At 22.3% G+C, this 15,917-nt stretch overlaps 2 protein-coding genes across 3 annotated transcripts in view; one reads left to right on the forward strand and one right to left on the reverse strand.

Annotated features, from left to right (window-relative positions):
* The window catches only part of LOC117174526 (VPS35 endosomal protein sorting factor-like), a 63,439-nt gene extending 52,521 nt beyond the window's left edge, over nt 1-10,918 (reverse strand). Inside the window, exons 1-4 of the mRNA XM_033363729.1 lie at nt 10,867-10,918; nt 10,563-10,674; nt 7,880-7,967; nt 7,533-7,748 (exon numbers count right to left, since the gene is read on the reverse strand). Of these exons, the coding sequence (XP_033219620.1) occupies nt 7,533-7,748; nt 7,880-7,967; nt 10,563-10,579 (321 nt within the window). The 5' untranslated portion in view covers nt 10,580-10,674; nt 10,867-10,918. The remainder of the gene's footprint in view (nt 1-7,532; nt 7,749-7,879; nt 7,968-10,562; nt 10,675-10,866) is intronic.
* A 2,919-nt stretch (nt 10,919-13,837) lies between these two features.
* The window catches only part of LOC117167444 (ATP-dependent zinc metalloprotease YME1L), a 46,918-nt gene continuing 44,838 nt past the window's right edge, over nt 13,838-15,917 (forward strand). Inside the window, exon 1 of one of the 2 annotated variants that reach the window (XM_033352395.1) lies at nt 13,838-14,264. In XM_033352395.1, the coding sequence (XP_033208286.1) occupies nt 14,238-14,264 (27 nt within the window). In that variant the 5' untranslated portion in view covers nt 13,838-14,237. The remainder of the gene's footprint in view (nt 14,265-15,917) is intronic. The other variant, XM_033352402.1, reaches the window with a different exon arrangement.

Genomic DNA, 15,917 nt, shown 5'->3' on the forward strand with positions numbered 1-15,917 from the left:
AGATGGATTAGGAGAAGAATGGATGAAGGAGTTAGAGGGTGCTAGAGGAGCGAATGAGGGAGAATGAAAGAATGCACGTGAAAAAAGTAAATGGGGGTATAAAAAAAGTGAAAGAAAAAGGAAACGGAAGTCGCTTAGATTCGAAGCGTGAAAATTGTAAGTAATGTTAAGTAAAAGATAAGTAGACTAAGATGTGTTTGCGTTTTCATGCTCTCTCTCTCTCTCTCTCGCTTGCACTCTCGCTTTCGTTCGCTCGCTCACTCGCTTGCTAACAAGTCCTAAATTGCGCTATCGCAGGAAATAGAAATAAGGAACTAGATATAAGACTTTATGTAAATAGTTGTAAATAATTGTATATATAGAAAGGAGAAGATTGTAAAAAATATATAGATTTAAACGGAAAGATTGTAAGGAATGGAAGTCATGTAAACCCTTAGGGGACTCATTATGAATAAAGAAATAAAAAATTCAAAACGAATTGAACAAATAATCTAAAGTTCAAAAAGAATTAGAAAACTAGTACCAAATTCAAGAGTAATTAGAAAAAAATCCCAAATTTAAGAGGAATTAGAAACATTATCAATAATTCAAACATATAATCTAAAATTCAAAAGGAATCAGAAAAATCATACAAGATTTAAGAAGAATTAAACTAAAAATACAAGTTTTAAGATGAGTTAGAACAAATTCAAAACAATCCAAAAATTCAAGAAAAATAAAAAAAAATCAAAAGTTCAAGACGAATTACAAAAATGATACAAAATTTAAAAGGAATTAGAAAAAATAACCCCGATTTCAAGAGGAATTAGACCAATAATCCCAAATTAAAAAGGAATTTTAAAAAATAATAATCAAAAATTCAAAAGAAATAAAAAAAAGAATGTAAAATTCAAAAGGAATTAGAAAAATAATTCCGACTTCAAGAGGACTTAATAGAATGATCTCAAATTCAAAAAGAATGAGATAAATAATCCTAAATTGAAAAGGAATTTAAAAAATAATCAAAAATTTAAGAGAAATTAAAAATATAAATCAAAAGTAATTGGACAAATAATACTAAATTCAAGAGGAGTTTTCAGATGAAAAACAGAATTAATTAGAATAGAATTAATCAAATAATAAAAAATTCAGAAAGGATTAAGACAAAAAATCTTAAATTCAAAATGAATTAGAAAACAAATCAAAGATTCAAGACGAATTTGAAAAATGATCAAAAATTCAAGATAAATTAGGTAAAAATAATCAACATTCAGGAGGACCTAGCAAAATAATCCTAAATTCAAAAAGAATCAGATAAATAATTCTAAATTCAAAAAGAATTTAAAAAATAATCGAAAATTCAAGAGTAATTTAAAAAATAATCCAAAGTTAAAGAGGAATTGAAAAAAAATCAAGAAGGATTTGAAGAAACAAAACAAGCTGAATTAAGCAAATAATCAAAATTCAGAAAGAATTAGGACAAGCAATTCAAAATTGAAGATATATTGGATAAAAATTCCAGATAAAAATTCAAGAGAGATTAGAAAAAATATATATTAAAGATAAAGCAGAAATTAGAAAAATAATCAAAAAATTAAAAATAATTAAAAATTCGAAAGGTAAGAAAAAGTCAAGAAGGATATGAAAAATAATGTAAAAACTTAAGGAAAATAAAAATGTAATCCAAAAGAAACAGAAAAAGGAAATTAAAATTTAATATGGATTAGAAAAATAATCAAAAGATCAAGAGGAGCTAGAAAAAAAGTCGAGACAAATCTAAAATTTGAGAGAAATTAGATTAAAATTCCATAGGAATTAGAAAAATAATCCAAAACTCAAGGAGAATCAGAAAAATAATCAGAAATTCAAAAACAAATTCCGAAAATTCAAGAGGAATTAGAAAAATAATCCAAAATTGAAGACGAATTAGAAAAATAATCCAAAATTGAAGACGAATTAGAAAAATAATCCAAAACTCAAGGAAAATCAGAAAAATAATCAGAAATTCAAAAACAAATTCCGAAAATTCAAGAGGAATTAGAAAAATAATCCAAAATTGAAGACGAATTAGAAAAATAATCCAAAACTTATAAAGAAAAAAACAAATCGTCCAAATTCAAAGGAATTAGAAAAATAATCCCCAATTCATAAAGAATCAGACAAATACGTCCAAATGCTAAAGAAATTAGAGAAATAATTCAAAATTTAAGAAGAATTAGCAAAATAATCAAAAATTAGTTTGAATTTTTTAAAAATCATAAATGTAAGAGGACTTAGAATTATAATCCAAAATTTAAATGAAATTGGATAAAAATTCCAGAGAAAAATAATCTAAATTCAAGAGGAATAGAAAAAAAGTTCAAAATTCAAGAGGAATGAGAAAAATAATAAAAAATTCAGGAGAAATTGAACAAAAAACATTGTAAATGAAACAATTAATCCAAAATTCAGAAAGAATTAGACAAATAATCCCAAATTCGGCATCAATTCGGAAAAAAATGCAGTACAAATAAGAAAAAAGATAAAAAATTCCAAAAGAATTAGACAAAAAATCCGAAATTTAAGAGGAAAATTCCACATGAAATAGAAAAATAATACAAAATTCCAAAGTAGAAACTTAAAAAAATTCAAGAGGGGTTAGAAAAGAATAAAAATATTCAAGATAATACAGAAAGAAAAAATGATCAAAAATTAACAAATGATTAAAAATTCAAAAGGTCAAAAAAAAAGTTCAGAGGAATCCAAAATTTAAAAGAAATTGAATAAAATTCCAGGGGAATTCAAAAAATAACCGAAAATTCAAAGGGGATTAGAAAAATAATCCAAAACTCAAGATGAATAAGAAATAAACCCGAAATTCCTAAAGAATTAAACACATAATCCAAGATGAAAGGGAACTACAAAAAATATCCAAAATTAAAGAAGAAATAACCGAATAATCGAAAGTTCAAAAATATTTAAGACATATAATCACAAATTCAAGAGATCAAAAAAAAATTAAGAATAATTTTAAAAACTTTTTTCAAATCAAGAAGAATCAATAATTAATTTAAAATTTAACATTAAAAAAATTAAAATTCATATTATAAGTCAAGAGGAATCAGAAATAATAAAAAAATTCAAGAAGAATTAAACAAATAATCTAAAATTCAAAGGAAATAGATAAATGTATGAGGACTTAGAAAAAAAAATCAAAATTTAAGATAAATTGGATACAAATTCCAGAGAAAAATAAATCTAAATTCAAAATGAATAGAAAAAAATAATTCAAAATTCAAGAGGAATGAGAAAAATAATAAAAAATTCAAGAAAAATTTAAAAAAACATGAAAAATGAAACAAATAATTCAAATTCAGGAAGAATTAAACAAATAATCACAAATTCAGTATTAAATCGGAAGAAAATTTCAATAGAAGTTAGAAAAAATTCAAGAGAAATTAGACAAAAAATCCGAAATTTAAGAAAAAAATTACAAATGAAATGGAAAAATATTTCTAAACTCCAAAGTAGAAACTTAATAAAAAATTCAAGAGGGATTAGAAAAATAACCCAAAATTTAAAAAGAATTAGAAAAATAATCGAAAATTCAAGAGGAATTTGAAAAAAAATTTCGAAAATGAAAAAGAATTCGACAAACAATACAAAATTCAAAAGGAATTAGTAAAATAATCAAAAATTCAAGAGGAATGGAAATAAATCTAAAATTTCCAAATAATTAAACAAATAATTCAGAATTAAAAAGGAACTAGAAAAAATATCTAAAATTGAAGAAATACCCAAATAATCCGAAATTAAAAAATAATTAAAACATGTAATCACAAATTCAAGATTTAAAAAAAAGTTTAGAATAATTTGAGAAACATTTTTTTAAATCAAGGAGAATCAATAATTAATTCAAAATTTAAAAAATAATAATATTATAAGCCAGGAGGAATTAGAAATAATAAAAAAAATCGAGAAGAATGAAACAAATAATCCAAAATTTAAAGGAATTAGAAAAATAATAAAAAGTTCTAAAGAAAATAGACAAATAATTCATTTAAGAAAAATTAGGAAAATAATCAAAAATTCAATATGAATTTTTTTTTAAATCATAAATGTAAGAGGAATTAGACAAATAATCAAAATTCATGAATAATAAAATTAAATTTAAATATAATAATAATAATAATAAAAAAAATAATAAAATAATCCCAAATTCGGCATCAATTCGAACAAAAAATTCAATACAAATTAGAAAAAAATATAAAAAATTGAAGAGGAATTCGAAAAAAAAATCAGAAAATAAAAAGAAATTCGACAAATAATACAAATTTGAAAAGGAATGAGAAAAATAATCAAAAATTCAATATGAATAAGAAATAAACCCAAAATTTCAAAAGAATTAAACAAATAATCCAAGATGAAAAGGCAGTAGAAAAAATATCCAAAATTGAAGAAGAAATAACCAAATAATCCAAAATTTAAAAATAATCAAGACTTATAATTACAAATACAAGAGACAACAAAAATTAAGAATAATTATAAAAAAATTTTTAAAAATCAAGGAGAATTATTGATTAATCCAAAATTTAAAATAAAAAAAATTAATATTATAAGCTATGAGGAATTATGAAATAAACAAAAATTCAAAGGAATTAGAGAAATAATCCTCAATCCAGGAGGAGTCAGAAAAAATAATCCAAAATTCAAGAGAAATTTAAAAAAATCTAAAATTAAAGAGGAATTTGAAAAATAATAAAAAATTCAAGAGAAATTGAAAAAAAAAACATGATAAATGAAACAAATAATTCAAAATTCAGGAAGAATTAAACGAATAATCACAAATTCGGCATCAATTCGGAAGAAAAATTTAATAGCAGTTAGAAAAAAAAGATAAAAAATTCAAGAGAAATTAGACAAAAAATCCGAAATTTAAGAGAAAAATTCCAAATAAAATGGAAAAAATTTCCAAATTAGAAACTTAATAAAAAATTCAAGAGGGATTAGAAAAATAACCCAAAATTCAAAAGGAATTAGATAAAAATTTAATATGAATAAGAAGTACACCTACAATTTCAAAAGAATTAAACAAATAATCCAAAATGAAAAAAGGAACTAGAAAAAAATATTCAAAATTGAAGATAAATAACCGAATAATCCAAAATTTTTAAATAATTAAGACATATAAATACAAATTCAAGAGATAAAAAAAGTTAAGAATAATTTTAAAAACATTGTTTTAAATCAAGGAGAATTAATAATTAATTAATTCATCCAAAATTTAAAATAAAAAAAATTAATATTATAAGCTATGAGGAATTATGAAATAAACAAAAATTCAAGGAGAATTAAACAAATAATCCAAAATTCAAAGGAAGTAGAGAAATAATAAAAAATTCTAAAGAAATTAGACAAATAATTCCAAATTTAAAAAGATTAGATAAATAATCCCAAATTCAAGAGAATTAGAAAAAATAATCCAAAGTTAAAGAGGAATTGAAAAAAACATGATAAATGAAACAAATAATTTAAAATTCAGAAACAATTCGACAAATAATCCCAAATTTGGCATCAATTCGAACAAAAAATTCAATACAAATTAGAAAAAATATTTTAAAATCAAGAGGAATTAGACCAAAAATCCGATATTTAAGAAAAACATTCCAGATGAAATAGAAAATATTAAAAAATTCCAAAGTAGAAACTTAATGAAAAATTCAAAAGGCATTAGAAAAGAAAAATATTCAAGTTAATGCAGGAATTAGAAAAATATCGAAAAAGAACAAATAATTAAAAATTGAAATGGTAAAAATAAAAGGTCCAAAAGAATCCAATGTTTAACAGAAATTAGACAAAAATTCCAGAGGAATTCGAAGAAAAAATTCCGAAAATGAAAAGAAATTCAACAAATAATACAAAATTCAAAAGGAGTTTTTAAAAAATTCAAGACGAATAAGAAATAAACCTACAGCTTCAAAAGAATTAAACGAATAATCCAAAATGAAAAGGAACTAAAAAAAATATCCAAAATTGAAGAAGAAATAACCAAATAATCGAAAATTAAAAAAAAAAGATGATAAATGAAACAAATAATTCAAAATTCAGGAAGAATTAAACAAATAATATAATTAAATCAAGAGGAATGGAAAAATGAAATGGAAAAATATTTCTAAATTCCAAAGTAGAAACTTAATAAAAAATTCAAGAGGGATTAGAAAAATAAGTCAAAATTCAAAAAGAATTAATAATAATAACATTATATTATTATTATATAATCAAAAATTCAAGAGGAATTCGAAAAAAAAATCGAAAATGAAATGAAACTAGAAAAATAACTCAAAATTCAAAGGGAATTTAAAAAAAAATTTTAATTCATTTTGAATAAGAAATCAACCTAAAATTTCAAAAGAATTAAACAAATAATCCAAAATGAAAAAGGAGGAATTTGACATCCTTAATAAATTAATTAATTATTAGGAATTAATAAATAAATTAATTAGGAATTAGAAGTAATTTAATTCTTGAAATTTTGAAATATAAATGTGAAAAAAAATTTTCTATTAAAAATATTAACCAGGCATTAATAAAAGTTATTGAATTTTAAATTGATTATCATATAAATTATTTAAATTATTATCGTTAAATTATTTTATATAAAATCATCAAATTCTCCATTCTTAAGTACAAAAAAATACAGGATTTTTAATTATAAATAGTTAAGATAAAAAAATTTCATATAAATATAAAATAAATATTATATGCATAATAGTTTCAAGAAATAATTTAAAATTAAAAATAATTAAGACAAATAATCAAAATTAAAAAAAAAAGAGTTAAGATTAATTTGAAAAAACATTTTTCGAAATCAAGGAGAATCAATAATTAATCCAAAATTTAAAATAAAAAAAATTAATATAAGTCAAGAGGAATTATAAATAACAACAAGATTCAAGAATAATTAAACAAATAATCTAAAATTCAAAGGAATAAGAAAAATAATTACCAATTCATGAGGAATCAGATAAAATAATGCCAAATTGAAAAAGAATTAGACAAATAATTCAAAATTAAAAAAGAATTAGGAAAATAATCAAAAATTCAATATGAATTTTTAAAACATGATAAATTTAAGAGGAATTAGAAAAACAATCGAAAATTCAATACGAATAAGAAATAAACCCAAATTTTCAAAAGAATTAAACATATAATTCAAAATGAAAAGGAACTAGAAAAAATATCTAAAATTAAAAAAGAAATAACCGAATAATCGAAAATTTAAAAATAATTAAGACATTTAATCACAAATTCAAGAGATAAAAAAAATTTAAGAATAATTTGAAAAAAAAAATTTTTAATTGAGAAGAATTAATAATTAATCCAAAATTAGAAAATTTTTTAAATTAAAATTTATATTATAAAGCGGAATCAGAAATAAGAAAAAAATTCAAGAATAATTAAACAAATTATCCAAAATTCAAAGGGAAATAGAAAAAATTGGTATTAAATAATAAAAATAGATAATAAAAAATTTGTAATAATGATTACAGTTTAAAAAATGTATTAAAATTTACATCGTCGGTTGCCATTTTTGAGAGAGGATCCAATTCTTCCCGAGCAAAAATAGTAAGAGGATCGGTTCCATCGAGATTGGAATAACTTAGTAGTGGATCTGTAAAATTTTTTACACCAGATGCCGAACTTTGTGTTGGTGTAGGTGTCCTTGTTGAAGAACCAGTGCTTGTACTTTTTAAGGTTCCCCGGCGAACACAACTCCGACCATCGATCATCTAACAACATTTTTTCATTTTATTTTATTTTTTAAAATCAAATTTCTTTCTTATAAAAAAAATATATTTTAAATGATTCATTTTTTTACAAGAAAAAATTTAATTTAAACAAATTTATATTTTTTACTTACTGAAACCGTTAATGGTTTTAGCGGATGGTCTATTACTTCCTCCATCCGAGGACATTTTGGAGGTCCGTATTCAAATGGTCTTGCTATCCTGCAAATTTATTTCATACAAAAAATTATATTTTAAAGTAAGAAAAAGTTGTTTGCATTTTTTTGAGCCTGTTGCCAAAAAATGCTTAGTTTTTTTTCGAAATTACTTTTTAAATGTATAAAAAAATATTAATAAATAATAATTATTATTATTATTTCCCATTATAATGATGTTATTTATAAAAATTAATTAATCGAAAACTAAAATATTAAAATAGCTAACATACAATTTTCATTTTTAACAGTTCAATTTTAAACACTTACAATTAAAAACTCTTGAATTCTGAAGAGGTAAAAATTCTATTATTAAATTTCTGAAGTTGTGATGATTTTTAAAATCTGATAAAAAATTTTTAACTCTAAATCTTACAAATTGAAAAAACCATTTCTATAATTCATGAAAATTACAGTTTTCTTAATTTGTAAAACTTAGAACTTGAATAATTTTGAATCGTAAATTTTCAAAATTAAAATATCTTAATTTCTAAAGATTTATAATTTAAAGTTCTACAATCTTTAAGATTCACAATTAAAAATTCTACAATGTTATACAGTTACAATTGAAAATTCTTAAATTCTGAAAATGAAATGTCGAGTTTTCAATTCTACAACTCCCAAATTGAAGAAAATTCGAACGTAAATTTTCTAAATTACAACTTGTTTATTGTAAACCTTAAAAATGGCATAATTTGGAATTACATTCTTTTAAAATTCAAGTCTTCAATTCTTAGGATGTATGAATACAAATTCTTAAATTTGGATGAGTTTGAACATCAAAAGTCAAATTTTCAATTTTCAATATTCCAAATCAAAGAAATTTTGAAATAAATAAGTACATAATTAAAATTGCAGGATTTTTAATTTAATTTTCAAGATTGAAAAATCTTCAATTTAAAAAGATTTACAATTCAAAATTTTACAACTTTGAAGAGTTACAATTGAAACCTTTTCTAAGCAAAAGAAATTTTTAAAGATTTAAAATTCAAATTTCTACGATTCATCTACAATTTAAAACTCTTGAATTTTAGAGATGTTTAAATAAAAATTATAAATTTTGGTTGATTTTAATAAAAAAATACACGTTTTCTATTTTCAATCTTTAAACAGAATTTTTCATTTACAATTTTGAAAATGAAAAAGTCTTCAGTTTTAACATGTACAATTCAAATATCTGCATTATTTAAGGGTTGCAATTAAAAATTCTTGAATTTTGAAAATACAGAATTGAAAATTAATCAATTATCAAAATACAGAATTGAAAATTATTCAATTTTCAAAATTCTTGTTTTAGACGCTTGTAATTTGAAACATTTTGTTTGAAATAGTCGAATTTCGAAGATTAACCATGGAAAATTCTTCAGCTTTAATGATTTACAATTGAAATCTCTTTCATTTTAAAAATTTATAAATACAAATTATCAAATTTGAATGCTTTTGAAAATCAAAGTCAAGTTTTCAAATATAAATCTTGCAAATTAAATGATTTTTTATTTGTAAAAAAAAACAAAATTACAAAATTTGTATTGATAAAACTTAAAATTAGTTTTAGTTGTAAATTTTCAAAATTAAAAACTTAAATTTTAAAGGTTTACCATTTTTCTATTCTACATTTTTGAAGATTTACAATGAAAGATTCTTCAATTTTAAGTGTTACAATTGAAAATTATAGAATTTAAAGTATTGAAATGTAAATTATTCGATTTTCAAGATTTTTATTTTAAAGATTTGTAATTTGCTGATGAAATTGTCACAATTACAGAACTTTTAATTGTAAACCTTAAAAATATAATAATTTTAATTATAAATTTTTTAAATTAAAAAATATTTATTTTTCAAAATTTACTTTTAGTTAATGTTTACTTATTTCTAAATAAATGAATTTGAAAATGACAATCCTCCAATTTTAAAGAATTATAAATGAAGGCTCTTCAATTTCAAATATTTATAAATAAAAATTCTTAAATTTAGATTATTTTGAACATCATTTACACAATACAAGTTTTTAATTTTAAATCTTCATGAAAAAAAAAGAAATGTCGAAAGTATATATTTAAAATTACAGAATTTTTGAAGTTTTACGATTGAAAAATCTTAAATTTAAAAATATTTTTTAATAAAAATTCGTTAAAATCTGCCAAATAAAAGCAATTAAATCATGCATATTGCAGAATTTTTATTCGTCAACTTTCAAGATTAAAAAATATTTAATTTTAAATATCTATCAATAAAAATTCTTAAATTTTGAAGATGTATAAATAAAAATTCGTTAATTACGATTGTTTGAAAATCAATTGAAACGATTTTCAATTTTAAATTCCTCAATTTTGTATATCTGTAATTAAAGACTGTTCTATATTTAATATATATAATAAAAAATGACAGGTTTGCAATTCTTCAATTCCGAACAGTAAAAATGAAAGCCTTGGTTTATTTTTGAAAAATCTTATCATTTTGTACACATGTAACATATGTTTCCAAAAATATAAAAAAGGAACTTTTCAGGAACTTCAAGTTACTTGAATTTGCTTAAAAATCACAAAAATAATTTGAAAAAACAGAACAAGGAAAATTTATTGAGAAATAGTTAATAACTTACCACTCGATTTCCGTCATTTTTAAATTACTTCAACACACACACACACAATTTATTTTTAGATCCCTAATTATCAAACATTTCCCTGATACTGCTTCAATTTATAAAAAATATGCTGAAAATATAAAAAAAAATTATCAAAACACTGATCCCCCGGACGAGTTTTAGAGGTTATGACACTCGCGAATATTTCACTTTTTTCAACAGCGGATAACAGTACACTCATTTAATAAAAAAGAAAAAAAGAAAAATTTTCAATTGAAAACATTTTTATTATATTGAATTATTTTATTCTAGCAGGACGTACAATACTTTCTAACTATTAATTTAAAAACTCCGAAAATGAAGTAAATGTCAAACCAGGACCTAACCTAAACGCATTTTATAGCTTCCCCCACCACACTGCGCTATGCGCCATATCAGATTTTTTTGAGACGATTAAATATGTAAATCAATTTTGTACAATATATAATAATTATAGACTACGAAAAATATTATAAAATATTTAAAATTTGCATTTGTGAAAGAAGGTATTCCTTCTTTTGAATTTACAAGTAATAATTTATTTGTAAAGATTAAAATCAAGTAATCAATTTACAATCACTCTAGAAGACTATTTTTTGATCTCGAAATTAATTTAATCAATTTTACAATCATGATTTATTATAATCAATTGATTTACACGTTCATTTATTTAACAGAAGCGCGCCATTTACAGCTAATGAGAAAGCCGATGTGACGCACGCGCAGTACTGTTAAGGAGCTGATGGGAAAAATCTATGGAAAATAGCGTTTTTCAGGTTGAGTGGGGGGAATCCAAGATGCCTGCTTTTTTTATAATTTAGAAAAAATGGATTTTTCAATTAAAAAGGGAAAATTTTGGAGTAAAAAAATAACTTATTTTCAAAACAAATTTAAATGTTCAAGTATTGAAATGAATTTTCAACTGAAAAAAATTAATAAGGTTTAGATTTAATTTGGAAAAGTTAAATTTTCGGATGAAAAATTAAAATTTTTTAATAATTGGATTATTCAACGAAAGAAATTGATTCCAAACTAAAAAGATAAATTTTAAAACAAAAATTAAAGTTAAATATTCAGTAAAAAAATAAATTTCAACTAAAAAAATCGAATTTTTAACAAAATAATTCAATTTTCAACCATAGAAATGAATGTACAGAGAAAATCAATAATGTTCTATAAGAAACGAATTTTTAATAGAACGTATTGAATTTTCAACTAAAAAGATACATTTCCAACTGAAAGCGAAATTTTTAAATTTTCAGTATACAAAAAATTAATAAAGGAAGAAAAATCAACAAATTTTTTAATATTCTACCAAAAATGGTATGGTTAAAACGAAATTTTAACAATTGTTTAACAATATTGCTATATTTTTTATCATTTACAAACAAGAAAAGTAGTATTCTACCAAAAAGATGAGTTTTTAACAAATTACATTCATTTTCAATTAAAAATCTAAGTTCTTAAGCAAGAAGTTGAATAGTTTTATTTACAGTTAAAACATTAATTCCGTACAAAAAAAGAAGTTCTAATAAAATAATTAAATACACGCCTAAATAAATAATTTTTAAGCTAAAAAATTGAAAAAGTTAAATTTTCATTTAATTACTTTTCAAACACAAAGAAAAACGAAGGTTCAACAAAATATTTGAATTCCCAACCAAAGAAATTAATTTTTAACCAAAAGAGATAAACTTTCAAACAAGAATAATAATTTTCTGTCCAAAATATAAATTTTGATCTCAGAAATATTATTTTTCAACAAAAAAGCGAATTTTCAACAAGATAAAAAAGATAAATAAAAAAATATAGAATAGTTAAATATTTAGTGAAAAAGATTTCATTTTCACACAAAAAATTTTTATTTCAATATAATTTGTAAATTTTCTATCGTTTTCCAACGAGAAGTCTAATATCTTCAAAAAATTACGAATTTTCATCAAAACAGTTGTATTTTAAAACAGAGAATTTAACTTTTAACCAAAACAGTTAAAATTTTAAACAAAGAAATTATTTTTCAATCAAAGAAATAAATTTTCAACCAAAAATATTAACTTGCAACGTAAAAATAAACACCAAAATAGTTAAATTTTCAATCAAAGAGATAAATCTTCAGAGCGCTACCTAGCGAATGGTAAACCCTACTATTACTTTTTCCTCGGCATGCAGACATCTTGTCCGCTGACGTCACAACATAAGATACCACATTCAAAAACGAGCATGCATACTTTTGACGATTTTGAACTTTTTATTCTAGTTTTTATTTCAGTTTTTAATTTTAAATCTGCCAAATAAAATAAATTTTTAAAGTAAATTATAAAAATTACAGTATTTTTTTTTGCCAATTATCAAGATTAAAAAATCTTCAGTTTTAAAAGATATATTATTCATATTTCTATAATTCTGAAGTGTTATAATTTAAAGTTATTTAATTTTAAAGATTGATCGTTTAAAAATCTATAATATTAAATATTTATAATAAAAAATTCTTCAATCTTAACTATTTAAAATATTAACCAGGTATTAATAAAAGTTATTGAATTTTAAATTGATTATCATATAAATGATTTAAATTATTATCGTTGAATTATTTTATATAAAATCATCAAATCCTCCCTTTTTAAGTACAAAAAAATACAGGATTTTTAATTATAAATAGTTAAGATAAAAAAGTCTTAATTAAAAAAAAAATTTTCGATTCAAAATTATACAATTTTGCAGTGCTACAATTGAAAAATCTTTAATTTTAAATATTAATAATTAAAAATTCATAAACTTAGATGATTTTGGACACTAAAATTAAAGTTTTCAATTAAAAATCTTTTAAAACAATTAAATCATGTCTATTACAAAATTATCAATTATTAACTTTTGAGATTAAAGGATCTTTAATTTTGAAGATTTACAATTGAAAATTCTTCAATTTTAACTATTTTCAGTTCTAAATGTGCATAAATAAAATTTCTTAAATTTGTAATTATTAATTAAATTAATATTATTCAATTCTTTTATTTGAAATCATTATATCGTGCAATTTTAAACAATCAAAATTGCAGGATTTTTAATTATGAATTAAAAAAATTAAAAAATCTTCCATGTAAAGTGATTTGCGATTCAAAATTATACCCTCAGCTGCAGACATTTTACTAGCTGACTTCACAACATGAAATACATAATTCAATAACGCGCATGCGTATTTACTTGAAAAGTTGAATCACGAAAAAAAAGCACAAGAAACCCTCGCGTCCTGCTAGAAAATAAAAACAAGTAAAAATAAAAGTTTCCCTATTTCTCGGCACCTCAAAAAATCAGCAACGTAGTTTCAATTCGAAAAAGGAAAATTCAAAGAAATCTCTGATCCCGCACGAACATGTCGGCCCGTGAATATTTAAATATGTTCCTGCGGAAGTAAGTGGCGCACAGTTGTCATTTTCTGTGGATTAAATTTACCATTTCCGCCAGTCTTTGCTCTGTGTGCGAGAAAACTTTAGAACGATGGTCTACGTACGGAGATTTAACGAAGTGTGATGAAATAGCGGCTGTTCGTGTTTCTTGACAAATTCAAGTGTGATCATCGTTCTCTTTAGTTTCCAAAAAAAGACCAACTCAGGATTTCTTCACTCCCGACGAAATACTTGCATGTAAATAATCAAAATGTTCTCACTCCAGTCCCACAATCAGGTAGGAAACATATTATTATTTTGTGCAAACGTTTTCAATACTAAAGATATTCGCATATCTGGAAAGAACGTATTTAAAAAATAGCTTTTTAACCTTGCAATTATTTTCGCGAGATTCTTCGATTTTGTAAACTTAACCTCAAATTTTGTGAGGTACGGATTTTCTTTCTTGTTTTGGCAACTTTGGAAAATCTTCATTTCTGGAGTATCAATATTATCGTTTTGAAAATGATTTTTTTTTCATTTAAAGGTATTCTTTAGTCGAGTCGATACTGAAATTGGGGTGATTATTTGTCCATGACAGCAATGTTACAAGTTGCCAAAATCTTTCGAGATATCCTTGAGGGAAATTGTGCAACTTTTAAGAAATTTCGTAGATACAGATTGAAGCGGTTTCAAAATTGTGTTTTGTAATTTTTATGTGACAAAATTGGTGAGGTCAATTTCACATTATATTTTCATGGCAAAAATTACTTGAGGGGTAAAAACATTGTTTATCAAATTAATGCATTTTTCGGGTTTCAGAAACCTAACCTCACTTTTGAAACTTTAATTTGACATTTTTCAGTCGACAAACCTGCCGGTTTCATGATTACAGGATGGCGACTTGACCGATAAATTAATTTAAAACTCGGAAATTTATTTCTAGTCTTAGTAAAAATCAAGTTTTCATTATTTTAATAGTTTTTGAAAAAAAAAAAATCGGTCCAACTTTGATTTCAACCGTTTTTTCAAATAATTAGTTAAATTCTTTACTTTTTTAATTATGATAACATTCAGTTTAGAATGCTTATTTCGATAATCTTCCACTTGAAAAATGTTCCATTTTAGATATTAATGTTTAAGCATCAATTTTAATTCGAAGAATTTTAAAATGCAGTTTTAAAGACATTAAAAGTTAGACGCTTTTGAAATATCCAGATTAATTTTAAACCAAACTATTGAATTTTGGTCCAAAATGGATGAATTTTCAATCAAGTAGATTAATTTTCTACCAAAAAAGACAAATTTTCAACAAATTACATACATTTTCTGCCAAATCGATCATTTTTCCACGTATAATTGAGAGATTTCTAAACAAAAATGGAATATTTAAATTTTCACATTCATTTTCTTTTTGTTAGTCCGTGATTTACAGTTACAAAAGTAATTTTTAACCACCAAAGACGAATTTTAACAAAATATACTTTATTTTTTAACCAAATAATTCATTTTTCAACCAAGTACTTCAATTTTCTAATAAATTGTGAGATTTTCAACAAAAAAGTTAATTTTTAACTGAACGGGAATTTTTTGAAACCGGGAAATGACAGTGATTTTTTTTTTTTTGATCGGGAATTTTAGAAATTTGTGGAAGAAAAATCTGTCCACGTTCGATTTCAACAGTTTTTAAATAATTAGTTGAAATGCTATGTTTATCAATTATGCTATTATTTAGCTTGGAATGCGTAATTCAATTTTTTTTTACTTTAAAAATTGTCCATTTTAAATTTTTATCTCTAAGATTACATTTTTAATTTAAAGAATTTTTAAACGCTTTCTGAAAGACTTGAACAAATAAAAAATGAAAGCCTTTGATTTTGAAAATTTTTGATAAAAAACCTTTTTATTTCATAAATAAATACATTTTTTTAAATTTATATGCACTTTAAGT

Source organism: Belonocnema kinseyi, chromosome 1, assembly GCF_010883055.1.
Source record: "Belonocnema kinseyi isolate 2016_QV_RU_SX_M_011 chromosome 1, B_treatae_v1, whole genome shotgun sequence".
Taxonomy (NCBI): domain Eukaryota; kingdom Metazoa; phylum Arthropoda; class Insecta; order Hymenoptera; family Cynipidae; genus Belonocnema; species Belonocnema kinseyi.